The 12651-nt window shown below is 40.9% G+C and overlaps 2 protein-coding genes across 3 annotated transcripts in view; both read right to left on the bottom strand.

Annotated features, from left to right (window-relative positions):
• The window catches only part of ndc1 (NDC1 transmembrane nucleoporin), a 49774-nt gene extending 46458 nt beyond the window's left edge, over nt 1–3316 (bottom strand). Inside the window, exon 1 of one of the 2 annotated variants that reach the window (XM_036986748.1) lies at nt 3020–3316. In XM_036986748.1, coding sequence (XP_036842643.1) covers nt 3020–3058 — 39 coding nt within the window. In that variant the 5' untranslated portion in view covers nt 3059–3316. The remainder of the gene's footprint in view (nt 1–3019) is intronic. The other variant, XM_036986747.1, reaches the window with a different exon arrangement.
• A 7445-nt stretch (nt 3317–10761) lies between these two features.
• zgc:113691 (uncharacterized protein LOC503529 homolog) lies at nt 10762–11671 on the bottom strand. Its single transcript, XM_021614336.2, has one exon. It carries the CDS (start codon nt 11593–11595, stop codon nt 10762–10764), a length of 834 nt encoding a protein of 277 aa, XP_021470011.2. The 5' UTR covers nt 11596–11671.
• Nucleotides 11672–12651: the final 980 nt, after the last annotated feature.

Below are 12651 nucleotides of genomic sequence, written 5' to 3'. Positions count from 1 at the left end.
ATTGAAGCTGCCCAGCAACACAGTCTCATGTTTGACAATCTCCGCAATCTGCCGATATGGACAGCCCCATCAAGAGGATCCTCCAGGATGATATATTTTGGGAGAGAGTGGTAACCAGCCAGAAACTCCTGAAACCTATAGCAGTAGCCATTGTACGGGTTGAGGGAGACAATGCCATCCGGTCTGATGTTCAGACTCTGCTTGCAGATTTAAGAGAAGAAATCCGTACTGCCCTGCTCACTTCACTGTTGCTCCAAGCAGAGGAAACTGCAGTTCTGAAATACATCAAAAAGCATGCAAGACTTCTGCCTGAAGCCCATAGACGTCACAGCGTACATGTTGGACCCCAAGTGCGCTGGTAAGAGCATCCTGTCTGGTGCAGAGATCAACAAGGCCTATGGTGTCATCACTACCGTGTCTCGCCACCTTGGCCTGGATGAGGGCAAGGTTCTTGGCAGTCCAACATATCTCATCAGCCACCTGGTGGAAGGGACTTTGTGGATCTGATGGTCTTTCCCCTGTTGCCTCCATTATCCTCCAAATCCCACCTATATCAGCCACCTCAAGAGTGCAACTGGTCCTAGTTTGGGAACACACACCACAGCACGCAACAGGTTGACCAATACAAGGGGATGATGTTTTGGTGGCCATCCGGGCAAATGTGAGGCTTTTTGAGTCTGACAACGAGACATCGTCAACAAGGTTGGAAAGTGACAGTGAAGATGAGGCCTCAGAGTCTGATGTTCAAGAGGTGGACATTGAGGAGGTCCAGGGAGAAGACATGGAAGCCTGAGAGGACGACAACCAAAGCTTTAGTTTCTAGACCATCATTTTACAGATGTTGAAAACGTTTTTTTGGGGAGATGCGATGGATCATTCAATATTCCCTTTTGTTGTTCTGTCAAATCACCCCATGTAAAGAGTCAACTAATTTAATTAAAGTTAAATTCCTAACTACTGTTTTTTTTTTTTCTATAGGAAGGATTTAATCATTTGCAATTGTCTCCATACGATATGGTAAATATATCCAATGCAAAAAAATATCTACATTTAAATGCTATTAATATTAATTTGCATATTTTCCTGTTAATTCACATTCATTTCCACGGAAGGTTTCCACCTCTGAATATTCCCCAAAATGTGCAACCCTACTGGTGACACGGTCAGTGATTTATTTAGAATTCAAGGGACTCTTAACCAGTATGGCTACCACAGCATTCTGCAGCGATACACCATCCCATCTGGTTTGCGCTTAGTGGGACTATCATTTGTTTTTCAACAGGTCTATGACCCAAAACACACATCCAGGCTGTGTAAGGCCTATTTGACCAAGAAGGAGAGTGATTGAGTCCTGGCATCCACAATCACCCGACCTCAACACAATTTGAGATGGTTTGGGATGAGTTGGACCGCCTAGTGAAGGAAAAGTAGACAACAAGTGCTCAACATATGTGGGAACTCCTTCAAGACTGTTGGAAAAGCATTCCTCATGAAGCTGGTTGAGAGAATGCCAAGAGTGTGCAAAGCTGTCATCAAGGCAAAGGGTGGCTATTTTAAGAATATAAAATGTATTTTTGCTTACTACGTGATTCCATGTGTTATTTCATAAATGTTGATGTCTTCACGATTATTCTACAATTTAGAAACTCAAAAATAAAGAAAAACCCTTGAATGAGTTAGTGTGTAGAAACTTTTGCCTGAAATTATGACCCCTTCCTCAGTAGCCTAATTGATGCAGGCTACTGGGAAACACAAGCACTTCTTACCTCAAATCGCTTCGCTATTCATGTTGAATAAATTAGTCTTCATTTGAACTAAGCAAGCTGCTAAATAGTTCAGTTTACGTCAGGGGCTATAGGCTACCTGCTTTTATCTAAGCGAACCCTGGCAAAACTGAATCACAATCATCAACCCAGATTTTAGTCTGTAGCTTATGCCTATTGATATGAGAAGTCAATCTCAGGAAGTGGGACATTTGAAACGGTTTATAGTATTAACATATGTCACATAATAACAGCTAAATTGCCAGAAAATTAACATTTTAAAGGAAGTCCAAGTGGTTCTTGCTCAGAGATTGAGATCCTCGGTCCAACTTTCATCACTCAAACTCTCCTGTTGGATTCATCTATGTTACGGACATAAGCAAAGGGGATTTATTTACAATTTATTTACAATTCAGGTTTTATACCTGAATTCCGATTGACTGAAAGCGGCGGTACACCAGACCATATCCCATGGGGTATGAGAAAATATGACTTTTAAATTGCGTTGGTACACAGTTTATTATAGCAATAAGGCACCCCGGGGGGTTGTGGTCAATATATCACGGCTAAGAGCTGTATCCCGGCACTCAGCTTTGCGTCATGCTTAGCATACCCCCTTGTGCCTTTTTTCTTAATCATAGCAGTCAAACGAGCGAAATCGACATCCATTGATGGAAACTGATCTGGCGAGTTTAATAAGGGTGAATTATTTTCTCAGTCATAGCTTGCAATAACTATTATTTTGAGTTAACACGAATTACACTTCTAATGTCGTTACAAGTTACTATGTTATTCCTTCTAATTGGATCGATAACATTATGGGAAAGGGTTTTGTTGTATAAATATGGCAACTCCACTCTTGCTGTGAAAAACAAACTATTGGGCTGGTTTCCAGGCGTTATGTGCGGGTTTTGAGTGGTATGTATTGGGCTAGAAATTGTAGCTTGGATCCAGACCCTTCGGTCAAAGCTGAATGCTACGTTAAACTACTAAGTTACCTAGTTTATGTGAAACTTGAAAATATAGCTAGCTTTTCTACGATTACAGACAGCCAACAACAACTTGTGTTGTTATACTGTGTTGTTATACTAGCAATGAAATATATACTTGTTATACTTGTGTTGTTATACTAGCAAGGAAATGTAGCTACTGTTACTAGCTAGCTAGCTAGTTAGTTAATAGCAAAGCTAGCTAACTGTAATTGGGTAACTAACTAGCTAGCTGTGGTTTAGTTGTTTAAATAGGGCAGTGCTTACCTTACGAACGAACCAACAACTTTGATCCGATGAAAACATTTTGATTCGATATAAAGATTTTTGATGAGACTGCAAAAAAAAAGAAAGGTGTTTAAAAAAAACAAATTATGCCAGCTAGTTGTCAAAATCCTAGAGAATATTCCACTTCTGTGCAGTTTCTCGTATAAGCGCGGCACATGCATTCAAAGGACATGTCAGGACCCCCCTTTTTCAAAGTCTGTCCAGAGAGACGAAAGCATGAAGAAGAGAGGCTGAAACTGCTTCTCAGAGACAAATCCACACCACGATTGTAAAGCGACGTCATGGCGACGCTGGCTGATGAAGAACATGCGTAGAAAACACTTCATCCGGTCTCGCCGCCGAACTGCGCGTGTGCATGCCGTCAAAAATCAAAGGCACTCTCCATCGATATAAAATATGTTTTTTTAAAGAAAATTAAAACATGTCACTTTCACGACGTTGGAGTAATAACATGTTCAACTACTTAAGACTTTGGCCCGAATCTCGGTTCTGCCTTTAGATTTTGAGAAAATTAATAATTCATGAATACTTTTTTCACTTCTCTCATTGACTTGTCAAACGCCAAACCCCGGCCGATTCTGTTTGGTCCGTTTCGGAAGCGTTCCCGGAAGGGTCGTGATGTTGCGCCTCTTGGGTTTTAGAAACTCTGTGGTCTGTCACATAGAAATTAGGTGGTGGGCCGAAGCCTAAAAACGTGAAGTTGATCGATCCCCGTCGAGGAAGGATCTGATATTTTGTATATGACAGTACAACATTCTTATGATGACTATAACATTTGTTGGCACCTTAACTTGTCATAAAATGTATATTTCAACACCCTGTCTACTCAGGCAAATTTACAAACTGCTAATCTTGGAACCAATAGGATCTCCCGTACATACCCCTCGTGATGAAGACAGCCAATGGATGTAGGATGAAACACAGCCTCCAATGAAAACTCGAGCTGCTTCTTGTGCGTGTGTGTGCGTGCGCGTGCGCCAGAGACGGAAATAAGATCTGTTTTGGAGTGATATGTGCAGCATGCAATTGGAATTGTCCTGAACGTATGAAGAGGAAACACCGTTGACCAGTGGTGTAAAAAGTATCCAATTGTGATACTTGAGTAAAAGTATAGATACCATAATAGAAAGTTACTCAAGTAAAAGTGAAAGTTACCCAGTAAATCCTACTTGAGCAAAAGTCTAAAAGTATTTAGTTTTAAATATACTTAAGAATCAAAATAAATTGTAATTGATAAAATATACTTAAGTATCCAAAGTAAAAGTAAAAATCATTTCAAATTCCTTATATTAAACAAAGCAAACGGCACCATTTTTGTGTTTTTAAAATGTATGCATATCCAGGGGCACACTCCAACACTCAGACATAATTTACAAAAGATGCATTTGTGTTTAGTGAGTTCGCCAGATCAGAGGCAGTAGGAATGACCAGTACGTATTCTCTCGATAAGTGTGTGAATCGGGCCATTTTCTTGTCCTTCTGTCCTTCTTGTCCGTCATTCAAAATGTAACGAGTACTTTTGGGTGTCAAGGAAAATGTATGGAGTAAAAAGTACATAATTGTCTTTAGGAATGTAGTGAAGTAAAAGTTGTCAAAAATATAAATAGTAAAGTAAATTACAGCTACCCCCAAAAACGACTTAAGTAGTACTTTAAAGTATTTTTACTTAAGTAGTACTTTAAAGTATTTTTACTTAAGTAGTACTTTAAAGTATTTTTACTTAAGTAGTACTTTAAAGTATTTTTACTTAAGTACTTTACACCACTCTGCAAACTCTCCTTCCCGTCGCATATCAAACATCTCCAATCCAAAATCAAATCTAGAGTCGGCTTTCTATTTCGCAACAAAGCCTCCTTCACTCACGCCGCAAAACTTACCCTAGTAAAACTGACTATCCTACCGATCCTCGACTTGGGCGATGTCATCTACAAAATAGCTTCCAATACTCTACTCAGCTAACTGGATGCAATTTATCACAGTGCCATCCATTTTGTTACTAAAGCACCTTATACCACCCACCACTGCGACCAATTCCTGACATTTAATCATAGTAAAAAATCCTGTTTTAGGTCAGTTAGGATCACCACTATTTTAAGAATGTGAAATGTCAGAATAATAGAAGAGAGAATTATTTATTTCAGCTTTTATTTCTTTCTTCACATTCCCAGTGGGTCAGAAGTTTACATGCACTCAATTAGTATTTGGCAGCATTGCCTTTAAATTGTATAATTAGGTCAAACGTTTTGGGTAGCCTTTCACAAGCTTCCCACAATAATTTGGGTGAATTTTGGCCCATTCCTCCTGACAGAGCTGGTGTAACTGAGTCAGGTTTATAGGCCACCTTGCTTGCAAACGCTTTTTCAGTTCTGCCCACAAATTTTCTATGGGATTGAGGTCAGGGCTTTGTGATGGCCACTCCAATACCTTGACTTTGTTGTCCTTAAGCCATTTTGCCACAACTTTGGAAGTATGCTTGGGGTTATAGTCCATTTGGAAGATCCATTTGCGACCAAGCTTTAACTTCCTGACTGATGTCTTGAGATGTTGCTTCAATATATCCACATAATTTTCCTTCCGCATAATTCTCCTTCGGAAGTGCACCAGTCCCTCCTGCAGCAATGCACCCCCACAACATGATGCTGCCATCTCCGTGCTTCACGGTGGGGATGGTGTTCTTCGGCTTACAAGCCTCCCCCTTTTTCCTCCAAACATAACAATGGTCATTATGGTCAAACAGTTATATTTTTGTTTCATCAGACCAGAGGACATTTCTCCAAAAAATACGAACTTTGTTCCCATGTGCACTTGCAAACCGTAGTCTGGCTTTTTTATGGCGATTTTGGAGCTGTGGCTTCTTCCTTGCTGAGTGGCCTTTCAGGTTATGTCAATATAGGACTCGTTTTTACTGTGGATATAGATACTTTTGTACCCGTTTCCTCCAGCATCTTCACAAGGTCCTTTGCTGTTGTTCTGGGATTGATTTGCACTTTTCACACCAAAGTACGTTCATCTCTAGGAGACAGAATGCGTCTCCTTCCTGAGCGTTATGATGGCTGTGTGGTCCCATGGTGTTTGCGCACTATTGTTTGTACAGATGAACGTGGTACCTTCAGGTGTTTGAAATTTAGATAGAAACGTAGTTTGACTTGTTTTAACAAAGTTAGATTATTTTTTTTTTTACACCTTTTTCTCCCCAATTTCGTGATATCCAATTGTTGTAGTAGCTACTATCTTGTCTCATCGCTACTACTCCCGTACGGGCTCGGGAGAGACGAAGGTTGAAAGTCATGCGTCCTCCGATACACAACCCAACCTAGCCGCACTGCTTCTTAACACAGCGCGCATCCAACCCGGAAGCCAGCCGCACCAATGTGCCAGAGGAAACACCTTGCACCTGGCAACCTTGGATAGCGCACACTGCGCCACCCGGAGGCCCTTGTTTTAACAAAGTTTAGCGGTAGCTTTTTAGATTCCTTTCTCTGCATGTTGAACGAGTGGATTACTCAAATCGATGGCGCCAACTTAACAGACTTTTTGGGATATAAAGAAGGATTTTATCTAACAAAACAACCATCCATGTTGTAGCTGGGACCCTTTGGATTGCAAATCAGAGGAAGATTTTCAAAAAAAGTAAGTGAATATTTATTTGCTATTTGTGAATTTATGAAACCTGTGCCGGTGGAAAAATATGTTGATGTAGTGCGCCGTCCTCAAACAATCTCATGGCATGTTTTCACTGTAAAGCCAATTGTAAATCGGACAGTGCAGTTAGATTGTCACGCCCTGGTCTTAGTATTTTGTGTTTTCTTTATTATTTTGGTCAGGCCAGGGTGTGCCATGGGTTATTTATGTGGTGTGTTTTGTCTAGGGGTTTTATATAGGTTATGGGATTGTGGTTAATGGGGTTGTCTAGAAAAGTCTATGGTTGCCTGGAGTGGTTCTCAATCAGAGGCAGGTGTTTATCGTTGTCTCTGATTGGGAACCATATTTAGGCAGCCATATTCTTTGAGTGTTTCGTGGGTGATTGTTCCTGTCTCTGTTTGCACCAGATAGGGCTGTTTTGTTTTTTTCACGTTACGTTTAGTGTTTTGTATTGTTCGTTATTATCTTTATTAAAGATGAATGAATAACCACGCTGCATTTTGGTCCTCCTTTCCTTCATCGGAAGAAAACCTAAACATAGACGAACAAGAATTTAAGCTTTTAACCAATTTAAGACACTTGTTTGTACCTAAATGTTTAATATCCATCATTTTTTACAATTATTTACTTGAATTGCGTGCCCTTCAATTTCACCGGAAGTTGTCGACAGGTGTCCCGCTGGCCAAGCCCTAAGAAGTTATAAAGCCTTACAGTATGTTATAAAGCCTTACAGTATGTGTTATAAAGCCTCACAGTATGTTATAAAGCCTCACAGTATGTTATAAAGCCTTACAGTATGTGTTATAAAGCCTCACAGTATGTTATAAAGCCTTACCGTATGTTATAAAGCCTCACAGTATGTTATAAAGCCTTACAGTATGTGTTATAAAGCCTCACAGTATGTGTTATAAAGCCTTATAGTATGTGTTATAAAGCCTTACAGTATGTTATAAAGCCTTACAGTATGTTATAAAGCCTTACAGTATGTTATAAAGCCTTACAGTATGTGTTATAAAGTCTTACAGTATGTTATAAAGCCTTAAAGTATGTGTTATAAAGCCTTATAGTATGTGTTATAAAGCCTTACAGTATGTTATAAAGCCTTACAGTATGTTATAAAGCCTTACCATATGTGTTATAAAGCCTTACAGTATGTGTTATAAAGCCTTATAGTATGTGTTCATTGGTTTCATAGCAAAATATAGCCTTTAAAAAAAATATATGTCACCTTTATTTAACCAGGTAGGCCAGTTGAGAACAAGTTCTCATTTACAACTGCGACCTGGCCAAGATAAAGCAAAGCAGTGCGACACATACAACAACACAGTTACACACGGAATAAACAAACATACAGTCAATAATACAGTAGAAAAGTCTATATACAGTGTGTGCAAATGAGGTAGGATAAGAGAGGTAAGGCAATAAATAGGCCATGGTGGCAAAGTAATTACAATTAAACACTGGAATGGTAGGATGTGCAGAGGATGAATGTGCAAGGTGAGATACTGGGGTGCAAAGGAGCAAGATACATAAATAAAAACAGTATGGGAATGAGGTAGATTGAATGGGCTATTTAAAGATGAGCTATGTATAGGTGCAGTGATCTGTGAGCTGGTGCTTAAAGCTAGTGAGGGAGGTAAGAGTCTCCAGCTTCAAAGATTTTTGCAGTTTGTTCCAGTCATTAGCAGCAGAGAACTGGAAGGAGAGGCGGCCAAAGGAGGAATTGGCTTTGGGGGTGACCAGTGAGAAATACCTGCTGGAGCGCGTGCTACGGGTGGGTGCTGCTATGGTGACCAGTGAGCTGAGATAAGGCGGGGCTTTACCTAGCAGAGACTTGTAGATAACCTGTAGCCAGTGGGTTTGGAGACGAGTATGAAGCGAGGGCCAGCCAACGAGAGCATACAGGTCGCAGTGGTGGGTAGTATATGGGGCTTTGGTGACAAAACGGATGGCACTGTGATAGACTGCATCCAATTTGTTGAGTAGAGTGCTGGAGGCTATTTTGTAAATGACATCGCCGAAGTCGAGGATCAGTAGGATGGTCAGGTTTACGAGGGTATGTTTGGCAGCATGGGTGAAGGATGCTTTGTTGCGAAATAGGAAGCCGATTCTAGATTTCATTTTGGATTGGAGATGTTTAATGCGAGTCCGGAAGGAGAGTTTACAGTCTAACCAGACACCTAGGTATTTGTAGTTGTCCACATATTCTAAGTCAGAACTGTCCAGAGTAGTGATGCTGTTCGGGTGGGCAGGTGCGGGCAGTGATCGATTGAAAAGCATTAATTTAGTGTTACCTGCATATAAAAGCAGTTGGAGGCCACGGAAGGAGAGTTGTATGGCATTGAAGCTCATCTGGAGGTTAGTTAACACAGTGTCCAACAAAGGGTCAGAAGTATACAGAATGGTGTCGTCTGCGTAGAGGTGGATCAAAGAATCACCAGCAGCGAGAGCGACATCATTGATGTATTCAGAGAAGAGAGTCGGCTCGAGAATTGAACCCTGTGGCACACCCATAGAGACTGCCAGAGGTCAAGACAACAGGCCCTCCAATTTGACACACTGAACTCTATCGGACAAGTAGTTGGTGAACCAGGCGAGGAAATCATTTGACAAACCAAGGCTGTTGAGTCTGCCAATAAGAATGTTGTGATTGGCAGAGTCAAAAGCCTTGGCCAGGTCGATAAATACGGCTGCACAGTAATGTCTCTTATCGATGGCGGTTATGATATCATTTAGGATCTTGAGCGTGGCTGAGGTGCACCCATGACCAGCTCTGAAACCAGATTGCATAGCGGAGAAGGTACGGTGAGATACGAAATGTTCTGTAAACTGTTGTTTAACTTGGCTTTCAAAGGCCTTAGAAAGACAGGGAAGGATAGATATAGGTCTGTAACAGTTTGGGTCTAGAGTGTCACCCCCTTTGAAGAGGGGATGACCGCGGCAGCTTTCCAATCTATGGGAATCTCAGATGATACGAAAGAGAGGTTGAACAGGCTAGTAATAGGGGTTGCAACAATTTCTGCAGATAATTTTAGAAAGAGAGGTTCCAGATTGTCTAACCCGGCTGTTTTGTAGGGGTCCAGATTTTGCAGCTCTTTCAGAACATCAGCTATCTGGATTTGGGTGAAGGAGAAATGGGGCAGGTTTGGGCGAGTTGCTGTGGGGAGTGCAGTGCTGTTGACTGGGGTAGGGGTAGCAGGGTGGAAAGCATGGACAGCCTTACAGATGTTATAAAGCCTTATAGTATATGTTATAAAGCCTTACAGTCTGTTATAAAGCCTTACAGTGTGTTATAAAGCCTTACAGTATGTTAAAGCCTTACAGTGTGTTATAAAGCCTCACAGTATGTTATAAAGCCTTACAGTGTATTAGAAAGCCTTACAGTGTGTTATAAAGCCTTACAGTGTGTTATAAAGCCTTACAGTATGTGTTATAAAGCCTTACAGATGTTATAAAGCCTCACAGTATGTTATAAAGCCTTACAGTATGTGTTATAAAGCCTTACAGTATGTTATAAAGCCTTACAGTATGTGTTATAAAGCCTTAGAGTATGTGTTATAAAGCCTTACAGTATGTTATAAAGCCTTACAGTATGTATTATAATGCCTTACAGTGTGTGTTATAAAGCCTTATAGTTTGTATTATAAAGCCTTACAGTATGTGTTATAAAGCCTTATAGTATGTGTTATAAAGCCTTACAGTATGTATTATAAAGCCTTATAGTATGTGTTATAAAGCTTTATAGTATGTGTTATAAAGCCTTACAGTATGTGTTATAAAGCCTTACAGTGTGTTATAAAGCCTTACAGTATGTGTTATAAAGCCTTACAGTATGTGTTATAAAGCCTTACAGTATGTGTTATAAAGCCTTACAGTATGTGTTATAAAGCCTTACAGTGTGTTATAAAGCCTTACAGTGTGTTATAAAGCCTTACAGTATGTTATCAAGCCTTACAGTATGTGTTACAAATCCTTACAGTATGTTATAAAGCTTTACAGTATGTGTTATAAAGCCTCACAGTATGTGTTATAAAGCCTTATAGTATGTGTTATAAAGCCTTACAGTATGTTATAAAGCCTTACAGTATGTGTTCATTGGTTTCATAGTGAAATAAATCCTCCTTTTCACGTTGATGATTCCCATTTCCCAACTGGAGGCCATTTCCCAGTGTATGATGGTTGCCGTTCCCCAGCTGATGACCATTTCCCAATGTTGTTAATCCCTGTTGTTTATCTATAGAAGACCTTGTCTTGTGGTGTCGTGATCGTGGTGAAGGAGAAGGTTTGGTCTCAAACGCGTTGTGTGGGAGTTTCTGGGCTGAATCGATGGACATCTCTGTTTGTACTCCCTTGTGAGAGATAGATTTCTCTCCAGGCCTCTGTGGCAGGCCTATTGCAGGGAGAGTGAGCTGCTCTCTTTGAGATCTCTTATCCTCCCAGAGTTTCAACAAACGGCGTTGATTATTCGTCATGTCCTTCAGGTTCTGCTGTAACGACTGCACCTGATATTCCAGAAGAGTTTTGGACGTGACAGCATTTGCCAGCTCTGCTGTCAGATCATCAATGGTCAAACTGAGTCTACCTGTTTTCTCCACCAGGAAACTGCACTGGCGCTCCTTCTCGTGCATGTCAGAGATGATGTCCTTGGTGGTTTTGCCGTTGAACTTGGGGCTCGCCTCCAGGCCTATCTCTTGGCGGAGAGTCTTGACATGCTTGCGCAGCTCCTTGTTTTCCGAAGTCATGGTCTTGAATTTCTGTTTCAGCAACTCCGTTGACCTCATCCTGGACTCGTACTGTCTCAGCTTCTCCCTCATAATACTCTCCCTGTGCACCGCATCGTCTCTCTCTTTCCTGCACTTCTCCAGAAGTTTCAACATCTCAAACTTGGAGACGTTCTCTTTTTTCTCAGCCATGCGGTTATAGCTTTTAACAGACTCAAATATCACACATAAAACTAGAATCCCCTAGTGTGGGATAATAACCTATAAATCCTCTCTGTTCTCTACTCCTGGTTTCAGGTTTCTCTACTGCAGGTCTCTCCCATGGGTTCAAATAGATCGACAAATCATTTTCAGAAATCCAAAACATGAATATTCCTCAGGATCTAGAACGTTCCATCCATTGTTATATCCACCCTGGACATAAGCACTTGACACAATCCCCTCGTGTTAAAGTCTATGAGAGAGAGAGCAGAGAGGCAGGCAGCACCAGGGCAGCTCCAGCTGGGCGGGCAGCAGTTCCTCTCCAGTGTAACACTAAGCTCAGGTCTAGAATGACCGTTAATTAGGCCACACCATCTCTTTGACACAGATCGTTTCAAGTGACACAATGTTTCTATTTTCTTAATTAAAGCCAAATACTTAAGCCCTTCTTGCACAGTAAATGGCACAAAGGTTAAGCCCTCCTTGCTCAGTAAATGGTACAAACATAAGCCCTCCTTGCTCAGTAAATGCATCAACATAAGCCCTCCTTGCTCAGTAAATGGTACAAACATAAGCCCTCCTTGGTCAGTAAATGGTACAAACATAAGCCCTCCTTGCTCAGTAAATGGTACAAACATAAGCCCTCCTTGCTCAGTAAATGGTACAAACATAAGCCCTCCTTGCTCAGTAAATGGTACAAACATAAGCCCTCCTTGCTCAGTAAATGGTACAAACATAAGCCCTCCTTGCTCAGTAAATGCATCAACATAAGCCCTCCTTGGTCAGTAAATGCATCAACATAAGCCCTCCTTGGTCAGTAAATGGTACAAACATAAGCCCTCCTTGGTCAGTAAATGCATCAACATAAGCCCTCCTTGGTCAGTAAATGCGTCAGCACAAATCTTCTGTGACCTAGATTGTAGCTGGGTTTTGGTTAATAAAAATAGGAGTCGTATAGTATCTGTGGTAGTATATAGTATCTGTGGTAGTGGTAGTGTATAGTATCTGTGGTAGTGTATAATACCTGTGGTAGTGTATAGTATCTGT

This window comes from Oncorhynchus mykiss, chromosome 8 (assembly GCF_013265735.2).
Source record: "Oncorhynchus mykiss isolate Arlee chromosome 8, USDA_OmykA_1.1, whole genome shotgun sequence".
Taxonomy (NCBI): Eukaryota; Metazoa; Chordata; class Actinopteri; order Salmoniformes; family Salmonidae; genus Oncorhynchus; species Oncorhynchus mykiss.
Note: the sequence above shows the minus strand (reverse complement) of the source record. Positions and strands in the feature narration are given on the sequence as shown.

Bases quoted from the DNA above. Each gene is read 5' to 3' on its own strand.
- zgc:113691 (XM_021614336.2), bottom strand. From the start codon at position 11,595: ATGGCTGAGAAAAAAGAGAACGTCTCCAAGTTTGAGATGTTGAAACTT.